General features: G+C 46.8%; 1 protein-coding gene across 8 annotated transcripts in view; it reads left to right on the forward strand.

The window, feature by feature from the left end:
• Nucleotides 1-20,749, forward strand: part of PPP1R12B (protein phosphatase 1 regulatory subunit 12B) — a 195,620-nt gene that overhangs the window by 165,149 nt on the left and 9,722 nt on the right. For all 8 annotated transcript variants that reach the window (XM_033917689.1, XM_033917692.1, XM_033917688.1 and 5 more), the window contains 2 exons: nucleotides 4,318-4,368; nucleotides 5,906-5,956. In XM_033917689.1, coding sequence (XP_033773580.1) covers nucleotides 4,318-4,368; nucleotides 5,906-5,956 — 102 coding nt within the window. The remainder of the gene's footprint in view (nucleotides 1-4,317; nucleotides 4,369-5,905; nucleotides 5,957-20,749) is intronic.

Genomic DNA, 20,749 nt, shown 5'->3' on the forward strand with positions numbered 1-20,749 from the left:
TCTGGTTGTAATACCCTTCTTGATGATACCCAACATTCTGTTTGCTTTCCTTGAGGCCGCTGTGCATTGTGCCGATGGCTTCATTGTGGTGTCCACCAGCGCTCCCAAGTCCTTTTCAAGTTACTTTCCCCCAGTACCAAGCCCCCCATTTTGTAGCAGAACCTCGGGTTCTTTTTCCTTACATGCATGACCTTGCATTTCTCCACATTGAAGCTCATTTGCCATTTATTTGCCCATTCCTCCAGCTTGTTCAGATCCCTTTGTAATTCTTCGCATTCCTCTACTGTTCTTACCCTGCTACAGAGTTTGGTGTCATCCGCAAATTTTATAACTTCACACTTCGTCCCTGTTTCTAGGTCATTAATAAATACATTGAACAGCAGCGGTCCGAGTACTGACCCCTGCGGAACACCGCTTGTGACCTCTCTCCAATCTGAGTAGTGGCCCTTCACTCCCACCCTCTGCTTCCTGCCTGTCAACCAGTGCTTAACCCATCTATGTATGTCGCCTTCCACCCCGTGGTTCCACAGCTTCCTAAGCAGCCACTCATGGGGTACCTTGTCAAAAGCTTTTTGGAAGTCAAGATAAATGATGGAAATGTTGGCTCATCTGATGCAGCAAGCAGCATGACAGAGGCTTTTTAACCTCCCTTGATTGTATTTGTTTAAGGATTAATACCCTACAGTTGAAATTCTTCATAATCTCTAAAGACAGCTATTACAATTGTTTACAATGAGCGAACTAAAACCAGCTCATTATTTAGCCAGGGAGGTCAGCTTTTTTTAATTTTTTAAAGTTTAATTCTGGCTGCCACAGTTGAATTAAAACCAGATATTTAGCACTGGTGGTGGTCAGTGTTGGCATTAATGTGGGTAATCCTTTAGCTTTCCAAACTTTATCCAGTTAGGGCTCCTTTTACTAAGCTGCACTCACGGTTGTGGCGTGCGTGCTAGATGCTAATGTCACTATTGAGCTGGCATTAGATTTTGGCGCGTAGCGTAGGATTAGCGCGTGCGGCGATGTAGCGCGTGCTAAAAACACTAGCACACCTTAGTAAAAGGAGCCCTTAGTGGACTGACTATTGCCTCTAGACCAGGGGTAGGCAATTCCGGTCCTCAAGAGCCAGGTCAGGTTTTCAGGATATCCACAATAAATATACATGAGATAGATTTGTACCTCAAGGAGGCAGTGCATGCAAATCCATCTCATACATATTCATTGTAGATATCCTGAAAACCTGACCTGGCTCCAGCTCTCGAGGACCGGAATTGCCTATCCCTGCTCTAGACCAGGGGTAGGGAACTCTGGTCCTCGAGAGCCGTATTCCAGTCGGGTTTTCAGGATTTCCCCAATGAATATGCATGAGATCTATTTGCATGCACTGCTTTCAATGCATATTCATTGGGGAAATCCTGAAAACCCGACTGGAATACGGCTCTCGAGGACCGGAGTTCCCTACCCCTGCTCTAGACCGATAACTCTGGGGTCTGCCTACAGATGGCCCTAGCAATATCCAGATAGCAGCAGAACAGATAATGCAGCTGAAAAGCGACTGATCCTGATCAGTGGCACTTTTCTAGGTAGCAGGCGCTTTTAAATTTTAGCATAAATATCTCTTTTTTTTTTTTTTTTTACCATTTTTAAACCATATTTACTATTTCATACAATATTAACACAATATTGAAAGAAGATTTTTTTTTTAAAGCTCCTTAGACCACTAAACATTGGAGGAGGAATTCTAAATAAATGAAGAGAAACTTATTTAAAGAAATCAAGCAAGGAATAGGCTTAACAGCAATGAATCCCATTTTAACTAAGGGCTCCTTTTACAAAGTGCATTAGGGCCTTAACGCGTGGAATAGCACGCACGCTAGCCGCTACCGCCTCAGTAGTTTTTCGGGTAGCGCACGCTATAGCACACGCTAATCCGGTACGTGCGCTAAAAAACGCTAGAGCACCTTTGTAAAAGGAGCCCTAAGTGCTGTTCACTACAACTAAACATTCCCTATAGCCCAGGGGAGTCCAACCTTTTGGCTTCCCTGGGCCGCATTGGCCGAAAAAAATGTTTCTGGGGGCCACACAAATGCGCAAACCCTGCAGCAAGACAGCGGAGGGAGCCGGCAAGACGGTAAACACCCGGGGGCAGCAGAGGGAAAACACTGCATCACCCTCGACTGGGGCCACACAAAATACTTCATGGGGCCGCATGCGGCCCTCACGCCCCAGGTTTGACACCCCTGCTAGCCAATTTCTTGAAGCCTAAGAAGGCTCGCAGTTGTTCAGGAGAATAAAACACATATTTAACCCCTAAATATTTAACTTGACATTTGCAGGGGTAGGCACCTCCCAAAGAGACTGTTTCAGGCCTCATTACAAGAAACAATTTCCTACGTGCCTGTGTCTGTCTAGCACACAGGTGTCAAAGTCGGTCCTTGAGGGCCAGAATCCAGTCGGGTTTTCTGGATTTCCCCAATGAATATGCATTGAAAGCAGTGCATGCAAATAGATCTCATGCAGATTCATTGGGGAAATCCTGAAAACCCGACTGGATTCCGGCCCTCGAGGAGGGACTTTGACACCCCTGGTCTAGCAACATCAGGGTACATAGAAACTTTTTTCCCAAAGAACAATACTTGTGGGAATCGAAAGTATAAACAAACAAAAAAAAAAAGAGAATTTTTATTATTGGAAATGGGCGTTTAGTAAAGTTGAGGTTATTTATTTATTTAAAAAATTTGTCACCCGCTTTGACCTAAGCGTTTTGCAAAATATTATGCCAACCAGGAAAGCTTTTCCTTCTGACAATCCTTGGACGTACTGGGAGGTACTGTGATCTGCTCAGGACACCGTGGGGTCCTTTTACGAAGGTGGCGCTGGCGTTTTTAGCGCGCGCACCGGATTAGCGTGTGCTAGCTGAAAAACTACCGCCTGCTCAAGAGGAGGCGGTAGCGGCAATTTAGCGAGCGCTATTCCGCGCGTTATGGCCCTAACGCGCTTTTGTAAAAGGAGCCCTGTGTGACAGTGGGGAATATTCTAACTTAACTAAACAGTGACTTCTCCACCTCAGACTCTTTCTTGATTTCGGGAACGGATGGAGGAGAAGAAGGGAAAACAGTCTCGAAATGGCATTGGATGTTGTTACTTCCACAAGTGTTTCACAACTCCATTTCTTACCTTTCCAGTGATGCCAACCAGAGGGCACATTTTAAATGGTGTAATGTGATGCTACCACATCTTACCAGTTAAGAATAATTTGTAATGGTTGCTAAAACCCTGATGGAATTTTCTATTGCAGAGAATCATTTCTAGGTAATGGTTTGTGCTCTGGTTCACTTTGGAGCAGTTTATATGCTGTTTTGTGGCGATAAAGATGACTTCTCATTTATCCCAACACTGGACAGTTCTTTATCACCAAATACAATTATGTTTTTAATACCCTTTTTCTAACCACCATACAGTCATTTCAGTTTTAACACAATGCCAAAATTCCTTCCTTTCTTACCCACAAATATCACCATTATAAAAAAAAGGGTCCTTTTACAAAGGCGCACTAGCTATTTTAGCGCGTTCTAAATGCTAATGCGTCCGTTATAGTCTATGGATGTGTTAGCGTTTGGCGTGCACTAAAACGGCTAGTGCGCTTTAGCAAAAGGACCCCAAAATAGAAATATACTTCTTTTAAATAGCTCTGGCTGGAAAGTGGTCCATTTTGTTCTCAGTCGTCTCCCACAGTGCCTGTAATATAATTTGAGATTGAATTAGATTTATTACTTTATATACCACTTTGTACATAAAGGCGACGAGTAAATCCCAATAAATAAAGCAGTTTACAAACAAAAATATTGGTAATAACAACAATGCAGCCTATTATTCAAAAGCACTGGATCTAAAAAATATATATATAATTAAAACATTGCTGGAACAGCCAAGTTTTATAAAAGCTTTCTAAAGCTAAAATAAGAAGAAGAATTATGCAATTCATCTGTCCAGGGCAAAGGACCAATGTTAGCAGCATAAGCTAGTCAAAATGTGTGCATTTGTCTGTCTGTCGTCACTGACACACTTTTCTAAAGCAGTCTGAAAACATTACATTATGCTTTATAGAGAATCGGTGCAATTCCAGTATATCTGCAGTGAATATTCATGAGTTAGATTTGCATGCTCTAAGTCATGAATAGTCACTGCGGATTTTCTGAAAACCTGATAGGCTGGGGTTCCCTCAGGACAGGTTTGGGAACCACTGAGCTAATGGAAACTTGTTTGCAATTTGCTAGTATTAGCACATCCCCTTCTATTAACCTGTTTTGTTTTCTGCAGAAACAAGATAAAACTTCAGACAGGCCGACAATATTAGAGACAGAAAAAAGGGTGAGCTGCTTTTTATGTAAACATTTTAATGTTTTGCACGATTTATGCTTTGGCTGTTGGCAGGCTCACCATGTCAGAAATGGGATCCAATACATAGTAAAGGACGCAATGTTTGAGATGTAACTGCGCTAGAGTAAGAGGTCACAGTTTGTGGTTTCATGTGTGCAAAGAGATAAAATCAGGGGCTATCTCAGAAGATATTTCTTCGCAGAAAGGGTGGCAGGTACATGGAATGAAGTCCTGAGGGAAGTTGTGGAGTCAGAAATGGTAACCAAGTTCTAGAAAACATGGGATAAGCACAGAAGGATCCCAACATGCAAAGAAGTGAAGAAAAGACAGGGGGTTATGGCTATGCACCAGAAATGAAATTGGGCAGGCCAGATGGATCTTAGGGGCAAATTCTATAAACGGTGTCCCAATTGTAGGCAGCGGTGGTCGTCCTACCACTGTCTAACCAGCCAAGGGTGCACTTTAAAAAAAAAAAAAAAAGCAGCCCAAGGAAGGCTGCCTACATTGTAGGCGTTTTCATGAGCTTAAGGAGGCACGTAGGGTCACTTAAGCTCACCCAAGGTTAGGTGTGGGCTTGGTTTTGTCCAGAAGTGGCCTTAGGTGAGCTTAGGCGGCCCTAGGCATCTCCCTAGGGCTGCAATAGGCCTACATTTAAAATAGATACCGTTTAGTGGCTGCAGCAGGGAGCCCATTCCCCCGCGAAGTCAGCCAGCAGGAGAGATGCCCAGTCCCTCCTGCCGGAACCCCCGAAGCCCCCTCACCCGAATGTCCATGGCAAGAGGAGTGCTCAGTTCTTCCTGCTGCCATCCCCCAAATAATACTGGCAGGAGGGATGCCCAGTCCCCTCTCCCCTCCTCCCCCCGCTCATAGATCAATGGCAGGAGGAATGCCTTAGGCCACCCTCCATGGGAGTGGCCTAAGAGATCTGGCCAATCGGAGTCTTAGGCCACTCCCAGTGCATCCCAGAATGCACTGGGAGAGAGGCCTAAGGTTCCGGTTTGTCCAGATGCCTAAGGCTCCTATTGGAGGGGCCTTAGGCGCCAGGGTCAATCAGGGCCTGAAAAATATACATGAGCTTTCCAAGCCACATAGGTCTCCAAATTAGTTGGGTAACAGTTTTCTTGTAATGTGGCTTAAACTTAAGTTGGAGCTAAGAAAATGAGTGGGAAGAACTCAAGCCCTGGCTTATCTTGATTTTCCAGCATTTCATAATCCAGTACAGACTGGGCACACTTTAGAAACACCCTGATTGAAAGTAGAAGCCAAGTGATCTATAGAGGGAAGAGGAAATATCAAGATTTCCAATGGCTATTTTCTTGGTTGAAATTCATAGCTCACCTCTTCCTTTAACAAAAATTAGGCTGCTTTGTTGCTGTCGTTGAGGTCCTATTTTTAACTTTCCTTTTTTTATTTTTGGTATATGTTTATAATTGTTATACTACTATGTTTTTCCATCAGCTAGGTTGTTGAAGTTTTGTTAGCAGATGATTTAAGTCATGTCATTTCCTGATATGTTTCTCTTAAACAGGAGAAGAGAGCACTGGAAAGGAAATTGTCTGAGATGGAAGAAGATATGAAGGTATAGAGGAAATGATTATTCTTGTTCTGTAAATTTATTGCCCAAATTGTTATGGGGTGATATTTGTAGGATGGTGCATTTATTGTGTTAACTTGCATGTGTTGTGAAGTTTGCTGTGAGACTTGTGCAAATGTGTACAGATTTCTTGCTTGATGAGTGATCTGAAATATAATAATGTTCCCACTTGCAAAGCACAGCAGGACCAGTCATGCTGAGTCACTTCCTTAAAGAAGCATAACACTTTGCCCTCTACGGAGAAATTCTCCATAATTCCAGATCTAGAGTATATCAAGGATATTATGTTTGCTCCATAAGGAAGTGCTAGATAACCTAAGAAATCCTGGGCAAACTTGGCACTCATTGCAGCACAATGGGCTAAAGTTCAAAACGATTTGGGCGCATCCTTGAAAAATGTGTGGGTCTGTCATTAACTTTCATAAAGCTTTGTCAGATGAGGTGGGACCTCAAAGGTCCATTAGATGGAGAGTAAGGAAATACCCAGACTTTCTTGTAACATATTAGAGGCTACTGGTGACTCCAGTCTCTGTATTCATAGTTCTAAGAATACTGTAGTTACAAGAAATGTTTCACTTATACCCTTGATGATATTCAACTTGGACTTTATCTTTGATTTATGCAGTGCAACAAAAAAAGTTTTCTTTCTGCTTATTGTAATTGCTTGTTTTGCATTGGAATCTGCTTTTCCCAGTGAAAAATCCTTCTCTTAATCAGTTATTAAACTGAGTTAGAGAGAACATCCTGACCACTATCTAATCTAATCTTCCATTTGTGAGTCACACAAACCTATTCAAGCTCAAGGCGACAAATCAAAGAGGAAGGGGAAAGTAGTAGGGCAGTGTTCTTTAACCACCGATCCGCAAAAAAATCTTGCCAGTCCTTGAATGATTCAGGTCCCCACCGCAACAAAAGGTGTCAGTGTCAGCTGACTTGCAACTTCCTGTTGCTGTCGCTGTGCTGGGACTCCTGCCTTCGCCGGGACTCCTGCCGCTTATGCTTCCTGCCTTTGTCTCCGCACCTCCAGACCAGCAGCGGCAGCTCTGTGTGCTTTTAACTTTGGCACAGAGATGCCCTTAAGCAGTAGTTTAGCCACAGTTTCATGAGACAGCCTCGGGGCCTTTCCTAGGCTGGCCCGCTTCGATGATGTGATGTGGGTCGGCCTAGCCTAAAGACTCTTGGGCCCGCTGAAGGAGGGCAAAGAACAGCTGACCTGGAGGTCTCCCTTCCTCTCACCTATGCAGGTCCCTTTTTTCCACTTTTTTTTTTTTCTTCAAACAGCAACAGGCCCCGACATCGACGTCAAGTAAGTTCCTGAAATTGTGGGAGCCAGTGCTGAGGCTACTTCAAGAAACAATCTTAATTAAGCTCAGTGTGTGTGAGGGGGCTTGGGGAGAGAGAGATGGAAAAGAAAGGCTGCCCGCATGAAAGAGATAGGGACAAGAAAATTAATATTTATATTACAGGTTTAGTGCATTGTGCATATAAAACCATAGCAAACGGCGACGGGCTCCAGCATTGACGTCAAGTAAGTTCCACTGTTCCTTGCAAGCGGTGCTGCTCAGCCAAAGCTTCCCCTCTGACATGACCCACGCTCAGGGGAAAGAAAGTGACCTGCAAATGTGAGGGGAAGGGAGGCAGATGATGGAAGGGAGAAGGGAGAAAGAGCAGAAGGCAGATGGATGAGCAGATGCTGAATGGAAGTGGGGAAAGAACACATACTGGATGGAAGGAGGAGATAAAGGGCATATGCTGGATGGGGGAAGAAGATAGAGTTAGTAAGATAATGGAGGGGTGAAGGAAAGGGATGACAAGCTGTGGGTAGACTCAGTGAAAAGAGGGAGGACTGAATAGTAAGAAAGAATTTAATTTAGCTGGAGGCAGAAAATAGAGAAGGAAAGGGAAGAGAGAGAATGATATCAGATCTGAGTAGAGGAAATGAGAAGAGAGAGAGACTAAAAACTACAGTGGGGAGGGAAGGAGAGAGATGCCAGACCATGAGGGGAACAGAAAGAAGATGATGGATGCCAGACCAAATTGGGGGGAGGAGGGGGCAGGTGGAGAGATGGCAGGAAAAGACAGTGGATGGAAGGGGCAGATGCTGGATTGAAGAGACAGAGGGCAGATGATGGATGGAAGAGAGTGGAAAGAAAATGAAAGCAGAAACCAGAGACGACAAAAGGTAGAAAAAAATAATTTTATTTCTATCTTGTGATTAGAATATATCAGATTTGAAATATGTATCCTGCTAGAGTTATACAACTAGCAATTTATTAAGGTCAAAACAAAATAATTAATAAATATATGAAAAATATGTTTTGTAAAATTTAGTTATTAGTAGGGAAACATCCAGGTCATGTATACCAAGAACAAAGCTGACAACACATAAACCAAAAATTGAAGCGGAGAAAAAATAAACCTCAATTGAGGGAGGTTGGGACTACACAAGTACCCAACCCTCCACACATCATCACGGGTTTATAAAAAAACTCCGTAAACATATATATGAGTAACTGCTTCACTCATTTCCATTCATACAAAATCTTATTTAGGTCACTTTTTTTCTTCTTTTTTCACCAAAGTCTTTTTTAATGTGTAAACGTCAGTGTGTAGTAATACAGGCCAGAATCCCAAACTTAACTGAATTAATCAGCAAGGGCTACAGCTTAATTGCATTAGTGTAAGAGTTCTTAAAGGTATGGAGCACACAGTCAAAAATTGAGGTTTATTTTTTCTCCGCTTCAATTTTTGGTTTATGTGTTGTCAGCTTTGTTCTTGGTATACATGACCTGGATGTTTCCCTACTAATAACTAAATTTTACAAAACATATTTTTCCTGCTAGAGTTAGACATAACTGGGGAGTGCAAAGCCCAGGCAGTGCTTCTTTAGATTAGGGCTCTCTCTGACCAGGGGGCAGTTGCCCTAGTTGTACTCCCCTAACACCATTCCTGCTATGTGTGACTGTGGTATAACAGCGGTACCTGGAGTGACCCGCTTCAGTTAAACACGACACCCCCCACCTCCCGTCCAACCTCTTCCTAATCCCAATAAGACCAAAACACCTTAAGTGGTAAAACCTGGCCGCAGCCCTGTTTATTGAATAATAACATATTCTTAATGCAATTAACACAATTAAATAAACATAATTTAACATCCTCAATTAACATTAACAAACCCCCTAACAATGGTATCACCATTGTTACCAGATCCCGAGCTACCATCAGAAGTAAATTGGCCCCCGACCCCGCCATCCAAGCTAGGGTCTGAGGGGTGGCATGTCCCACACATGCCCCATTATCCAGGGTCACCGACCCGCCAGGCACGGCTCCCAGCCGGCCCACCGCTCATCCCTTGATGAGCCCCAGTAGCCAGTAGCTCGGGATACCGCTACCCTTACCTATACTACCCCCATAAACTAAAGGGCGGGCGGGAGGGAAAGCAGTCTCGGAGGACCAAACCGTTTAGGTCCTCCGAGCCGGCCTCCTTTTATCCCCTCCCTCCCACAATCCCCCACGGCTGCGACACCCAATAGTGAGAGGAAGCAGCGATCCCAGGACCACAGACCGCCCCCCCCCCCCCCTCCTATCTCTTTCTTTCCTTTCCCTGCCCCGGCTAGCCAGCCCGACGAGCGACTCAGCGGGCCACCCAGGCCCGCGTTAGGGTCGCCCATCGAGACCAGCTCTCGGGCTTGCTTATAACAGCGGTACCTGGAGTGACCCGCTTCAGTTAAACACGACACCCCCCACCTCCCGTCCAACCTCTTCCTAATCCCAATAAGACCAAAACACCTTAAGTGGTAAAACCTGGCCGCAGCCCTGTTTATTGAATAATAACATATTCTTAATGCAATTAACACAATTAAATAAACATAATTTAACATCCTCAATTAACATTAACAAACCCCCTAACAATGGTATCACCATTGTTACCAGATCCCGAGCTACCATCAGAAGTAAATTGGCCCCCGACCCCGCCATCCAAGCTAGGGTCTGAGGGGTGGCATGTCCCACACATGCCCCATTATCCAGGGTCACCGACCCGCCAGGCACGGCTCCCAGCCGGCCCACCGCTCATCCCTTGATGAGCCCCAGTAGCCAGTAGCTCGGGATACCGCCACAGGCCTGTAACCAGTTACAGGCCCACCCCACAAGGAACAGAGCTGCGGCTAGGAGACCAACACTCGCTCACAACAGGTGGCGAAGTCATCCAATAACAAATCCCAGCCTATATCGGACAGATGGACCCTATCCCCATAGAACAACCCTGCACAAGACACATCCACCCAGTCATGTCTCACCTGAATACCTCCCCGAGACTCCACCCATCGACCAATCTGCCTATTAACCTTAACGAGCCCCCTGGTCCACCGCCGAGACGCCAATCGGCTGGGTCGAGGAATGATATCTGACCAGACCAACCGCGCCTCGGGGAACCAACCCTGAACTACTCCCAAATCCCCAATCACCAGGTCAATAAGATGCTTGCCACTAAGTGCATCCACATCATTGCCGCCCAGGTGCATAATAATTAAATCCGGACGACGAGGACGCCGCCGAAGATCGTCCAGCAAAGGGAGCAACTGGCGCCATCGCATGCCCCTCTGTCCCCACCAGGAGACAAATACGCCGCGATGCCCGAGGCCCAAATGCCGACCGCCTGGCCGGACCACAGCACGCTCCCCGGCCCAGTGGACGAAGGAATGCCCGAAAATCCAAACAGACAGGGCCCGCTGCACAGCACCTGCAAGGCAAACCCGCAAATAAGACACAAACCACCACCAACCGAAAGTTAGTAAGTAGGGAGCCATGCAAGGACCCCCCCCCTTGCCCGATAACCCTCAACAACCACCCCCCCGAAGAGAAGACTCCCCCTTGCAGCCCACTTTCCAATCCCCTAACCATGAATCAATGCGGGTCTAAACCCGACGGGCGAATGTAACCGCGATACGCATCAGATGACCACCTACCCAGCCGACGAATGGCCGTTTCCGGAACGCCTGCCTCGAACGCACTGGTAGCCGCCCCAATGCGAAATGAGTGAGTGCCATAACTAGCTGGGTTCTCACCACACATACCTAACGCCAGACGCAACACCGCCAGGAACTGATATCGCGAAAGAAGAGCACCATCCTCATGCACCAATAGCGCCAAGGCAGCGGAAGGACGGATCGCCATAAAGGCAGCCAGCGATCGGACGGGGCATGACGTACAACCCTCAACCTGATGTAAGATCAACGTACGCCCCCTGCCCAGCTGATCCGCCTTGGAGCGAGCAATGAATACCCGCAACGTGGAACCGGAGATACACACCTGATTACGCAGCAGGCCACGCAATCCCTGGACATCCGACGGGTGGACAAGTAGCTCGCCCACCCGCAGCGCACCAAAAAACGATAAGGAGAAAGCAGCCCGAAACAAGCACGTCTCAAATCCTGAGCTCGTCACCCGAGGGAGCACATCAACCAGACTAACCAGCAAGGCATGTGTAATAGGCAAGCGAGAGTCAGGCACTCGCGGGGACATCCTACCCCAAGCCGCCAACATCCGACGGGGCAGAAATGCCGCCGAAGGGCATGACCAACCAAGGGCCCTGCAGAAAAACGTGAAGCCCGCGAGATGACCCGCCGCCGCGCTCCGAGAACAGCCCCGAAGCTGCGACGAGGCCAAAAATTCAGCCAGCAGCATCTCCGACACTGGTCCCGGGGACCATCCCCGAGACTGAAGAAAACCCGATACCATTACAAATCCTCGGTTGTACCGGGCCCACGTAGACGGCGCTACAGAGCGTTGTAAGAAGTACCAAATCAAATCTCCACCAGGCTCCACAAATGCTCCGGCATGGGCAATCCCACTGGCTGTGCCTCCGGCGCCAGCTGTCGAAACTGTAAAAAGCGAAAGCGAGAAAGAGCGTCAGCAAGTTTGTTTTGTACCCCGGGCACATGCCGCGCCCGAATGAACAGGTTAATACGCAAACAGCGCACGACAAGCTCGCGCATCAACGCTGTAACCCGCAAGCATTTCGCAGTCTGCCGGTTGACCACGTCTACCACCCCCATGTTGTCACACCAAAACACCACTCGCCTGTTCCGCAACCTGTCTGGCCACAATTCACAAGCCACCAGCAACGGAAACAGTTCCAGCAGAGTGACGTTACGGGTAAGTCCCGCCAGCCGCCAATCTTCCGGCCAAGCCGCTGCGCACCAGGCGCCCTGGAAGTAAAGACCGAAACCAACACCCCCAGCCGCATCAGATTGTAGTTCGAGATTTAAATTAGTAACCTCCGGCTGTTGAATAGGAAGCGAACCATTGAAGCGCTCAAGAAACTGATACCACATCCGCAAATCGGCCCGAATCCCCGCCGAGATCCGTATAAAGTGTCGACGATCACGAACACCCGCAGTCGCCGACGCCAAGCGACGTGAAAAGGGGCGACCCATAGGCAACACCCGACAGGCGAAATTGAGGGACCCTAACAGAGACTGAACCGATCGCAACGTAGGCTTACGAGCACCCCCTACCAGCGAGATCAAATCCAACAACTGCCGTACCTTGTCCTGCGGGAGCCGCGTAACCATTGCTACGGTATCGATCTCAATTCCCAGAAATGTGAGACGTGTGGAAGGACCCTCCGTCTTGGCCGCCGACAAAGGTACACCAAATTCTGCAGCAATAGTCTCAAAAGTAGTCTTTAACTGCAAGCACTCCTCGGAAGCTGCTCCCCCTACAAAAAGAAAATCATCCAAGTAGTGCACTACCGAGTCCCTACCTGACCGCCGCACCGTGACCCAGTGCAAAAAGGAACTAAACAATTCAAAAAAGGCACAGGAAATGGAGCACCCCATCGGCAGGCAACGATCAAAATAAAAGGCTCCCTCAAACTTAAAACCCAACAAAGGATACGAGGACGGGTGAACCGGCAGTAACCGAAAAGCCGATTCAATGTCCACCTTAGCCAACAGAGCCAACGGGCCAACCTTACGAATGAAACCTAGGGCACTGTCAAAGGACGCATAACGAACCGAACAGAGATCACGCGGAATGCCGTCATTCACCGAAAGTCCCGCTGGCCGGGACAGGTTGTGAATCAGGCGATATTTTCCCGGCTCCTTTTTCGGAATGATCGCTAGCGGAGACAACACCATCACCGGAAACGGACGAGCGCGAAAAGGCCCGGCTACCCGCCCCAGCTCGAGTTCCTCCCTCAACTTCCGGCGAACTTCCTCCCGCAAATGAGACACTGAGGAAGCGTTGGCAGCCTGAACATTAGCTAACGGCAGCCCACACGGGATCACAAATCCCTCACTAAACCCCCTCAATAGAACGTCCGCCGCCCTCGAATCCCGATACTGAGCCAGCCACGGACGCATGGCACCCACTACCACCGGAGTGGGCAACCCATGGGGGCCCGCCTCACTTAACCGGGGGAGGAGGCAAGCCGACTCCCTTCTTGGGGCACTTGGAAGCCGGATGTCCCTGACCGCACAAGGAACAGGCGTGCCGAAAACGGCAATCGGTAAAGGTGCAGGCAGATTTGTTAAACTGCCAACAGAGGCCTGGACCTCCCCCAGCACCAGCATTTCCGGGCGGACGAAAGGAACGCCCCCCGCCCGATGTCAGTGGAACCTGCTTAACCAAAGGACCCGGACCCGATCCTCCCGGCTTCGCCATATGGGTGAGCCAGAGGTTAATGTCCTGCGTGCCCCAGGACATGTGCCGATTCTCCTCCATTTTATCACGAAACGCCTCGTCATAATTCAGCCATGCCCAACCCCCGAAGCGCTGGTACGCATCTAATACGGAATCTGCATAAGCCAGCAGCAGGCCATAATCCTGAGGTCTCTCCCTCCCCCAGACACTGGCCAACCGCAAAAACGCACGCGTCCAGTTGACGACATTACGCGAAACCAAGCCTACCTTGGGCTTCCCGCTCTCCTTCTTACTCTTCTTCTTCCTACCGCGAACCCGACCTTCCATAAGCGCGAAAATGTCAACACAGGCCCGCTTCCTAATTTTACGTCGCAAGGACCGCGGGACCTTCTCCCACAATTCAGACAACGCCACCAGGGCAGGAGCTCCCCGATCGTCACCCACATGCACCGGACCCCCACTCGCTACTCGCCCCTGAGACCCAGAAGGGGAAGACGACGAAGAAGAAGAAGAAGATGTTAAAGTAGAGGAAGAGGACGAAGAAGAATCCCTGTCCCTACGGTGCTTCTTACCCTTACCCTTCTTCCTCCCCCGCCTACCCCGGCAATCAACCCCAGCCCCTAGGGCCATGTTACCCGTAGTCCGGTCAGCTCCTGGTCTGCGTCCGCCGTCAACCGCTTCCGAAGCAGCGCCATCCGCAGCTACCGCCATAGCAGGACGCTGAGTAGTCCGAGCAGTATCCACGATGTCCGTCCTCACCGCTCCAGCAGGGCCTTCTCGAACTGGTTCCGCCGAAGACGCTCCGGCCATGGCAACTCGTCCAGCGGCGACCGCCTGTGGGGAGAAATCCGGACAGGGGCCAGCAACCTGAACAGCAGGAGGGTAAGTTAGCCCCGCAGCACCCATAGCCGCACCACGGAACTCGCCACCCCCAAATCCCCCAACAAAACCCGGGCCCCACGGAGACGAAGGACCCCCCATCGGAAAAGAAGAGGGGGCAGAAGCCCATGGACCCATAGCCCAAGGAGGGCCCCACACACCCCACGGGGACCAACCTCCCGACGTGCCTCCCTGCGGGCCACCAGCCGCACCTGAAGTAGACGGGAGAATAGGAGCCCCCTGAAACCCGCTCACTCCCTCTAAAGGAGAAGCCCCCAATACGCTATGGGCCCCCACCTGCTCAGCCACCAATTCCCGAGCCAAAACCCTTGACTCAGAAGCCGCAACCGGCAACGAAGCTGCCACCACCCCCCTTATCGCGGCCCCTCCACGTGGCCGCGACCCGGAGAGTCGTCCCCTGCCCCTGCGGGTCGAACCCGTACGCCCTCGCACTACAGGCGGCTCCCCCCCTGCCTCCAGCGCAATCGCCGTTCGAGCAGCCGAACGGGAGCGCCTGGGAGGCAGATCACGACCCGCCCCAGCAGCCGTACTCACCGGGGCCGCATCTCCTTCGTCCAAGGAGTCCCCCGCCAACAGTGACAGCTCCGCCGCATCCACGTCCGCGTCGAGTGGTGTCCGCGCCATCGAGCAGCCGGAATTGGTGCCCCGATACGGAGGAAAAGCCCGCAGCAACCAGGAAACAAATCAGGAGGCCGCGCACCCCGACTCGGACGCACGTGGTGAGCGAAGCAGTCTCGGAGGACCAAACCGTTTAGGTCCTCCGAGCCGGCCTCCTTTTATCCCCTCCCTCCCACAATCCCCCACGGCTGCGACACCCAATAGTGAGAGGAAGCAGCGATCCCAGGACCACAGACCGCCCCCCCCCCCCCTCCTATCTCTTTCTTTCCTTTCCCTGCCCCGGCTAGCCAGCCCGACGAGCGACTCAGCGGGCCACCCAGGCCCGCGTTAGGGTCGCCCATCGAGACCAGCTCTCGGGCTTGCTTATTCTGTTAGCATGATATTTGTGTAGCATTCTGTAATAATTTGGCTTATTCAATTTTTTTGATAGTAGAGGGGATATATGTGAAGGGGAGGAGAGAGGGGGGATTTGTTGATCTTTGCCCTGTATTATTTGTATTTATAAAATGACAATTGTACAGAATATTGTTTCTTTTTATACTTTAATAAAATATGTTCAATATAAAATCATAACTATTTGAGGCTAGTGCGGATGGGATCAGATGGTTTGTGGGACCGAGCTCGCGGGGACAGGGCGGCAATGGTTTTTTAAAAAATTTCAGTCTTAGTAGTTTGCCAGTTCACAAAATAATTATTTTATTCCGCCGGTCCATAGGTGTAAAAAGGTTGAAGAACACTGTAGTAGGGGACAGGGGGCATGGAGAAACAAGAGGAGTAGGGTGTGCTATACAGAAACTAAGTCTTCAGGTTTTTTCTGAATGTGATGTAGTTTGTCTCTTTCCTGATTGCTTCTGGTAGGTCATTCCAGGTTTTTACACCCAGGTAAGTTAGCATAGATTGGAAAATTTGCTTGTGCTATTGTTACTGTTGGCAGGATCAAAAGGGTTAATGCTGCTACCTATTTCAAAAGGAGGTTCACGTTACATTTATTTAATGTATATATTTAATGTAAATATGTATAGACATTTTTTATACTGTAATATCACCAGATATCAAAGTGGTCTACATTATTTATATGTAAAGCAACAGCACATATATTAAACACATCAGGTGGGGAACAATTGCAGAGCCCAACAGTTGTAAGCCAGAGACAAATGTGCAAAACTAAACTGGAATACACAGGTAGGGCTAGTCTCAGTTAGGGCGCTGGTCTTTGACCAGAGGGCCGCCGCGTGAACGGACTGGTGGGCACGATGGACCCACTGGTCTGACCCAGCAGCGGCAATTCATATGCTCTTATAGGATGAGAAAATTACAAAGAAAATGTTTTATATTTAATTGTAAAAAAAAAAATTGTTTTTTGAAACGGTGCAAGGGAGGATTAAGTGACTATAGTAATCACTAAAGCAAAAATGAAGATGAAAAGCGAGGCAATCTGGAAACTCCCACAACGAATAACAACCTCACTGTTTGGGAATTGATTGTAGAAAGGCCTAGAAGCTTATCATATTCTTCTTAGGATTAAGGTTCCGGCCTACCAAGAAACGGTAACAATTCTGCTTGCTCTGTTAGCTAACTATTCCAGTTCACTGTTATCTACTAAAAGAAGATAACCACGACTGTTAAATCTTTTTACTTATCCTTTAATGCAGTGTTTCAAGCGTGCCCCGACGGGACCCGTTTCGCCTATACAGGCTTTTTCAAGGGTTCAAGCAAGGAGCTCTTATTTCAGCAGTCCAAGCCCCTTAACAGAGAGGACGCTGAAATAAGAGCTCCTTGCTTGAACCCTTGAAAAAGCCTGTATAGGTGAAACGGGTCCCGTCGGGGCACGCTTGAAACACTGCATTAAAGGATAAGAAAAAAGATTCAACAGTCGTGGTTATCTTCTTTTAGTAGATAACAGTGAACTGGAATAGTTAGCTAATAGAGCAAGCAGAATTGTTACCGTTTCTTAGTAGGCCTAAGAAGAATATGATAAGCTTCTAGGCCTTTCTACAATCAATTCCCAAACAGTGAGGTTGTTATTCGTTGTGGGATTAAGTGACTACCCAGACTGGCAGGGAGCCACAGTAAGAACTGAACGCAGTTCATTTAATTTGTTAGTTGAGAAGAGCTAGCTAGGAAATTTTCTGTTGCAGCTGGGTAGTGCAGTGAACAGAGTTGCAGCACTTAGAAGTAAATAATTCAAAAGTACTTATGCAGTTAGAAGTGGAGCTGGCCAAATAAGTTCTTTTTTCCCTTTAAAATTCCAGGCCATTTGAAAGAATTATTTTGTTTTCAAATTCATAAAGGGTGAAGGTTTTGAGGTATACTTGGGGCTTCTCACTTAAATACATATCATACTGTATATATCTGCAGATAGCAGATAAAGTGGAACGCCAATTATTCGGACTATCTTCGGCAAAAATCTGGATAATTGGACGTTAATGTTTTCTTTTGGTTTTCATTTTAAAAATACCATCAGCCCCCCCACCCGACAAGGAAGGCAGCATTCCCCCCCTCCCTCCCTTCCTGAACAGGCACCAATCCCCTTCCCAGACCCACAGGAAAGACACCAGGCCTACCTTGTTTCCCCGGTGGGCTTGCCCATGCTCTGTCAGCAACAAAAACAGCTGCAGAGACTTCCAGCACAGTCTTGCGTGAAATAATGTAACTTTTGGTTGCTCAATATATGTCTGATTTGAAAGTGTTTGACATTTCACTTTATGAGTTCCTGAATATTGACCTCGTAGTGCTTATTACATAAATCTGTTCTTTTCCCCTCGTTTGTTTGCATATTGAATTTTTGTGTGTTTGCTTTTACAATCAAAGAGGTTAACATACTGTGTGCAGGTACTTATTTTGTACCCGGGACAATGGAGGGTAATGTAACGTGCCCAGAGTCACAAGGAACTGCATAGGCATTAGTTCCTGTTCCTGCAGCATTTCCCGGAGTTCTGAGCATTAACTGAGTGACCAAGTGTTACAATGGATTGTAGAATAAAGGCAGTAGAGGAAACGGATCATTTTTATGTTGTGTGTTGTGTTTTTTTGTTTCATAATCTGTAGAGTTTATCTTGCAGGCAAGTAGCCAGGATTAGGTGGCATTTAGGATTCTGTTCCTAGATCCAGATTGCCTTGCTTATCTCAAGTTATCACACTAGTGATCTCAAGTGAAAAATAAGCCTATATGAAAGTTCCCAAGCTCTATTTCTTTCTGGCCTCCTTTCCCAGGGCAAGAAAAGTACACAAACCATCCAAAGCTAAGCTGCAGGTTGCTAAATGTTATAAATTGATAGTAAAAATAAAAAAAATAAGATTTGGACCAATGAGAGAGGTGCAATAAACACAATTTTGGTCAAAAATGGGAGAATTGTTAGTGATGGTTTATTTAAAGAAAAAAATGAGATTTATACGGAGTCATTCAGTGACTTAGTTGCTCTTTTACTAACATGCATTAAGCACAAAGTAGTCTATATTAACTGCGGCCACACCAATGCAGTGACAGTTTCTTTTTTTCCCTTAAGCGATCTTATATACGTGTTCCAAGGTTTCTTAAATTCAGATATAGTTTTTGTCTCTACCAGCACCACCGGGAGGCTATTCCACAAATTTGCCACACTTTCCATGAAGAAGTATTTTCTCAGATTACTTCCGGGTCTGTTCCCTTTCATCTTCATCCTATGCCCCTTCATTCCAGAGCTTGCTTTCATTTAAAAGAAACTCGCCTCCTGTGCATTTATGCCATGTAGGTATTTAAACATATCTATGATATCTCCTCTCTCCTACCTTTCTTCTAAAGTATATATATTGAAATCATTAAGTCTGTCCCCATATACATCATGATGAAGACCACTAGCCATTTTAGTTGCCACCCTGGACTGTAGGGAGCATGAGGTAACACCTCCCAGCTGTATTTGTGTAGTTTTTCAGTGACGACATTCCCTATGTGTGGGCGAACGTTGTCGTGAAGAATGAGTGGCCCAGCCAAGAGCAACTGAGGTCGGGTTTTGCGCATTTTTTGCAAAAAAATCACGATAATACACTGCTGTGACACTTCTTCCACATGGAATTTTGCCTGTAATGATGATGCCTTCATGATCATAAGCAAAAATCATCATTTTTTTGACTTTTGATTGAGCTCGTTGAAATTTTTTTGGCCATGGGGAAGATGGAGCTCTCCACACGGCGTTGAAAAATTATACAAATATGGCTAGGAGGTGTTACCTCCTGCTCCCTCCAGTCCAGACATGAGTTCACCAGACTTCGACCTTTTTCCAAAGTTAAAACAACTTATGCGTGGACATCATTTTGCATCTCTGGAAGAGCTTTTTTCTGCCGGTACCCGAGCCATTCAGCAACTGAACAAAAACGGTGTCTTGGATGGAATAATGAAGCTTCCCAGACGTTGGGACTTGGTCATTGCAAAGCAGGGAGACTATATTGAAGAATTGTAAAGAAATGCTTTAAAAAACAAAACATGTAAATTAAAAAAAAAAAAATAGTGTGCATTATTTATGAAATGACCCTCATAGTTCAATGGGAGATGGCATGACAGGTTATAAAAATATATATAGCCTTAAAAAAAATCTGGAAGAAGCAGCAGCAAAAGGTAACACAGCAGAAAGAGTCTCCTTATAATATTTCTCTTAAAATAAAAACTACGTGTAATGAAAGACAGAATGAGTACAGAAACCATTAATGGACTGGAATCCATTATCTCAGGACTGATGATATGTCATGCTGAGACCCTTCCAAGAGTTCAGAACTTTTGGGCATTGCTGCCCTTTGCCCTTCCTTCCTTTCCAGCCCACTTTCAACTTTTCCAAGAAAACTTTCAGTTCAGGCTTAGGTCATTTGAAGAAGGAAAAGTTATTGTAGATTCTGAGGTCCCAGAGGGCTATGACTCACTTTTTGCTGTGGAACAGAAGCCTGCTTATAATAGGCTGCTCTTGCTGGCAGATCACCTTAAGTCTCTTGTTCATTAAAGGTGACTGCTTGTAAACTCTGTTGGGTGTCTTCTGTAATCCTTCTCTAAACGTGGCATTCAGCTTTTGTTTTCTGTGCATTTTCATTCCTAGCGGTAATCTCCGCAGCTGCTTTTAGCAATTGAAGAAAAGAACAAATGCTGCATTTAACTCACTTTTCCATGTCCACTGGTTTCTGTGTGTGGTTTGTATTTTTCTTTGTGTATCTCTTGTTTCCATAGAGCTTCCATCAAGTAAGATAAAGTCCCGCAGTGCAGCAGGTAGATAAACAGTCAAAAGACGGGATCCTGGCCAGGGTAGTAGCCAAGCTTAGAAGGCACTGAGCTTTCTGAAATAGAAGAGATCCGACTCTCTCTTCCAGACCAGGTCTGTGTGCATATTGTTTCTACACAGATGTTTCCTCTTTTGGTTTTAGATATTTTTCCCTTCTTTCTCTCTTTGGTTACGCTTTCAAGACTTTTGTTTATCTCCTTTATTTTCTTCCTCTTTTTCAATCTGTCTTTAGCATTTTTATGTCACCCACCTTTTGGTTAATTTTCCTCTCTTCAGGTGCTTCATTTCTCTTTTTGACCATTTCCCTCCCTTTTCAGTGAGATTGACTTTAAAATGTTATTTCTATTACTGTTCACTTGTTGAACTAGAAAAC

The sequence above is a fragment of the Geotrypetes seraphini genome, chromosome 13 (assembly GCF_902459505.1).
Source record: "Geotrypetes seraphini chromosome 13, aGeoSer1.1, whole genome shotgun sequence".
In the NCBI taxonomy this organism is placed as follows: Eukaryota; Metazoa; Chordata; class Amphibia; order Gymnophiona; family Dermophiidae; genus Geotrypetes; species Geotrypetes seraphini.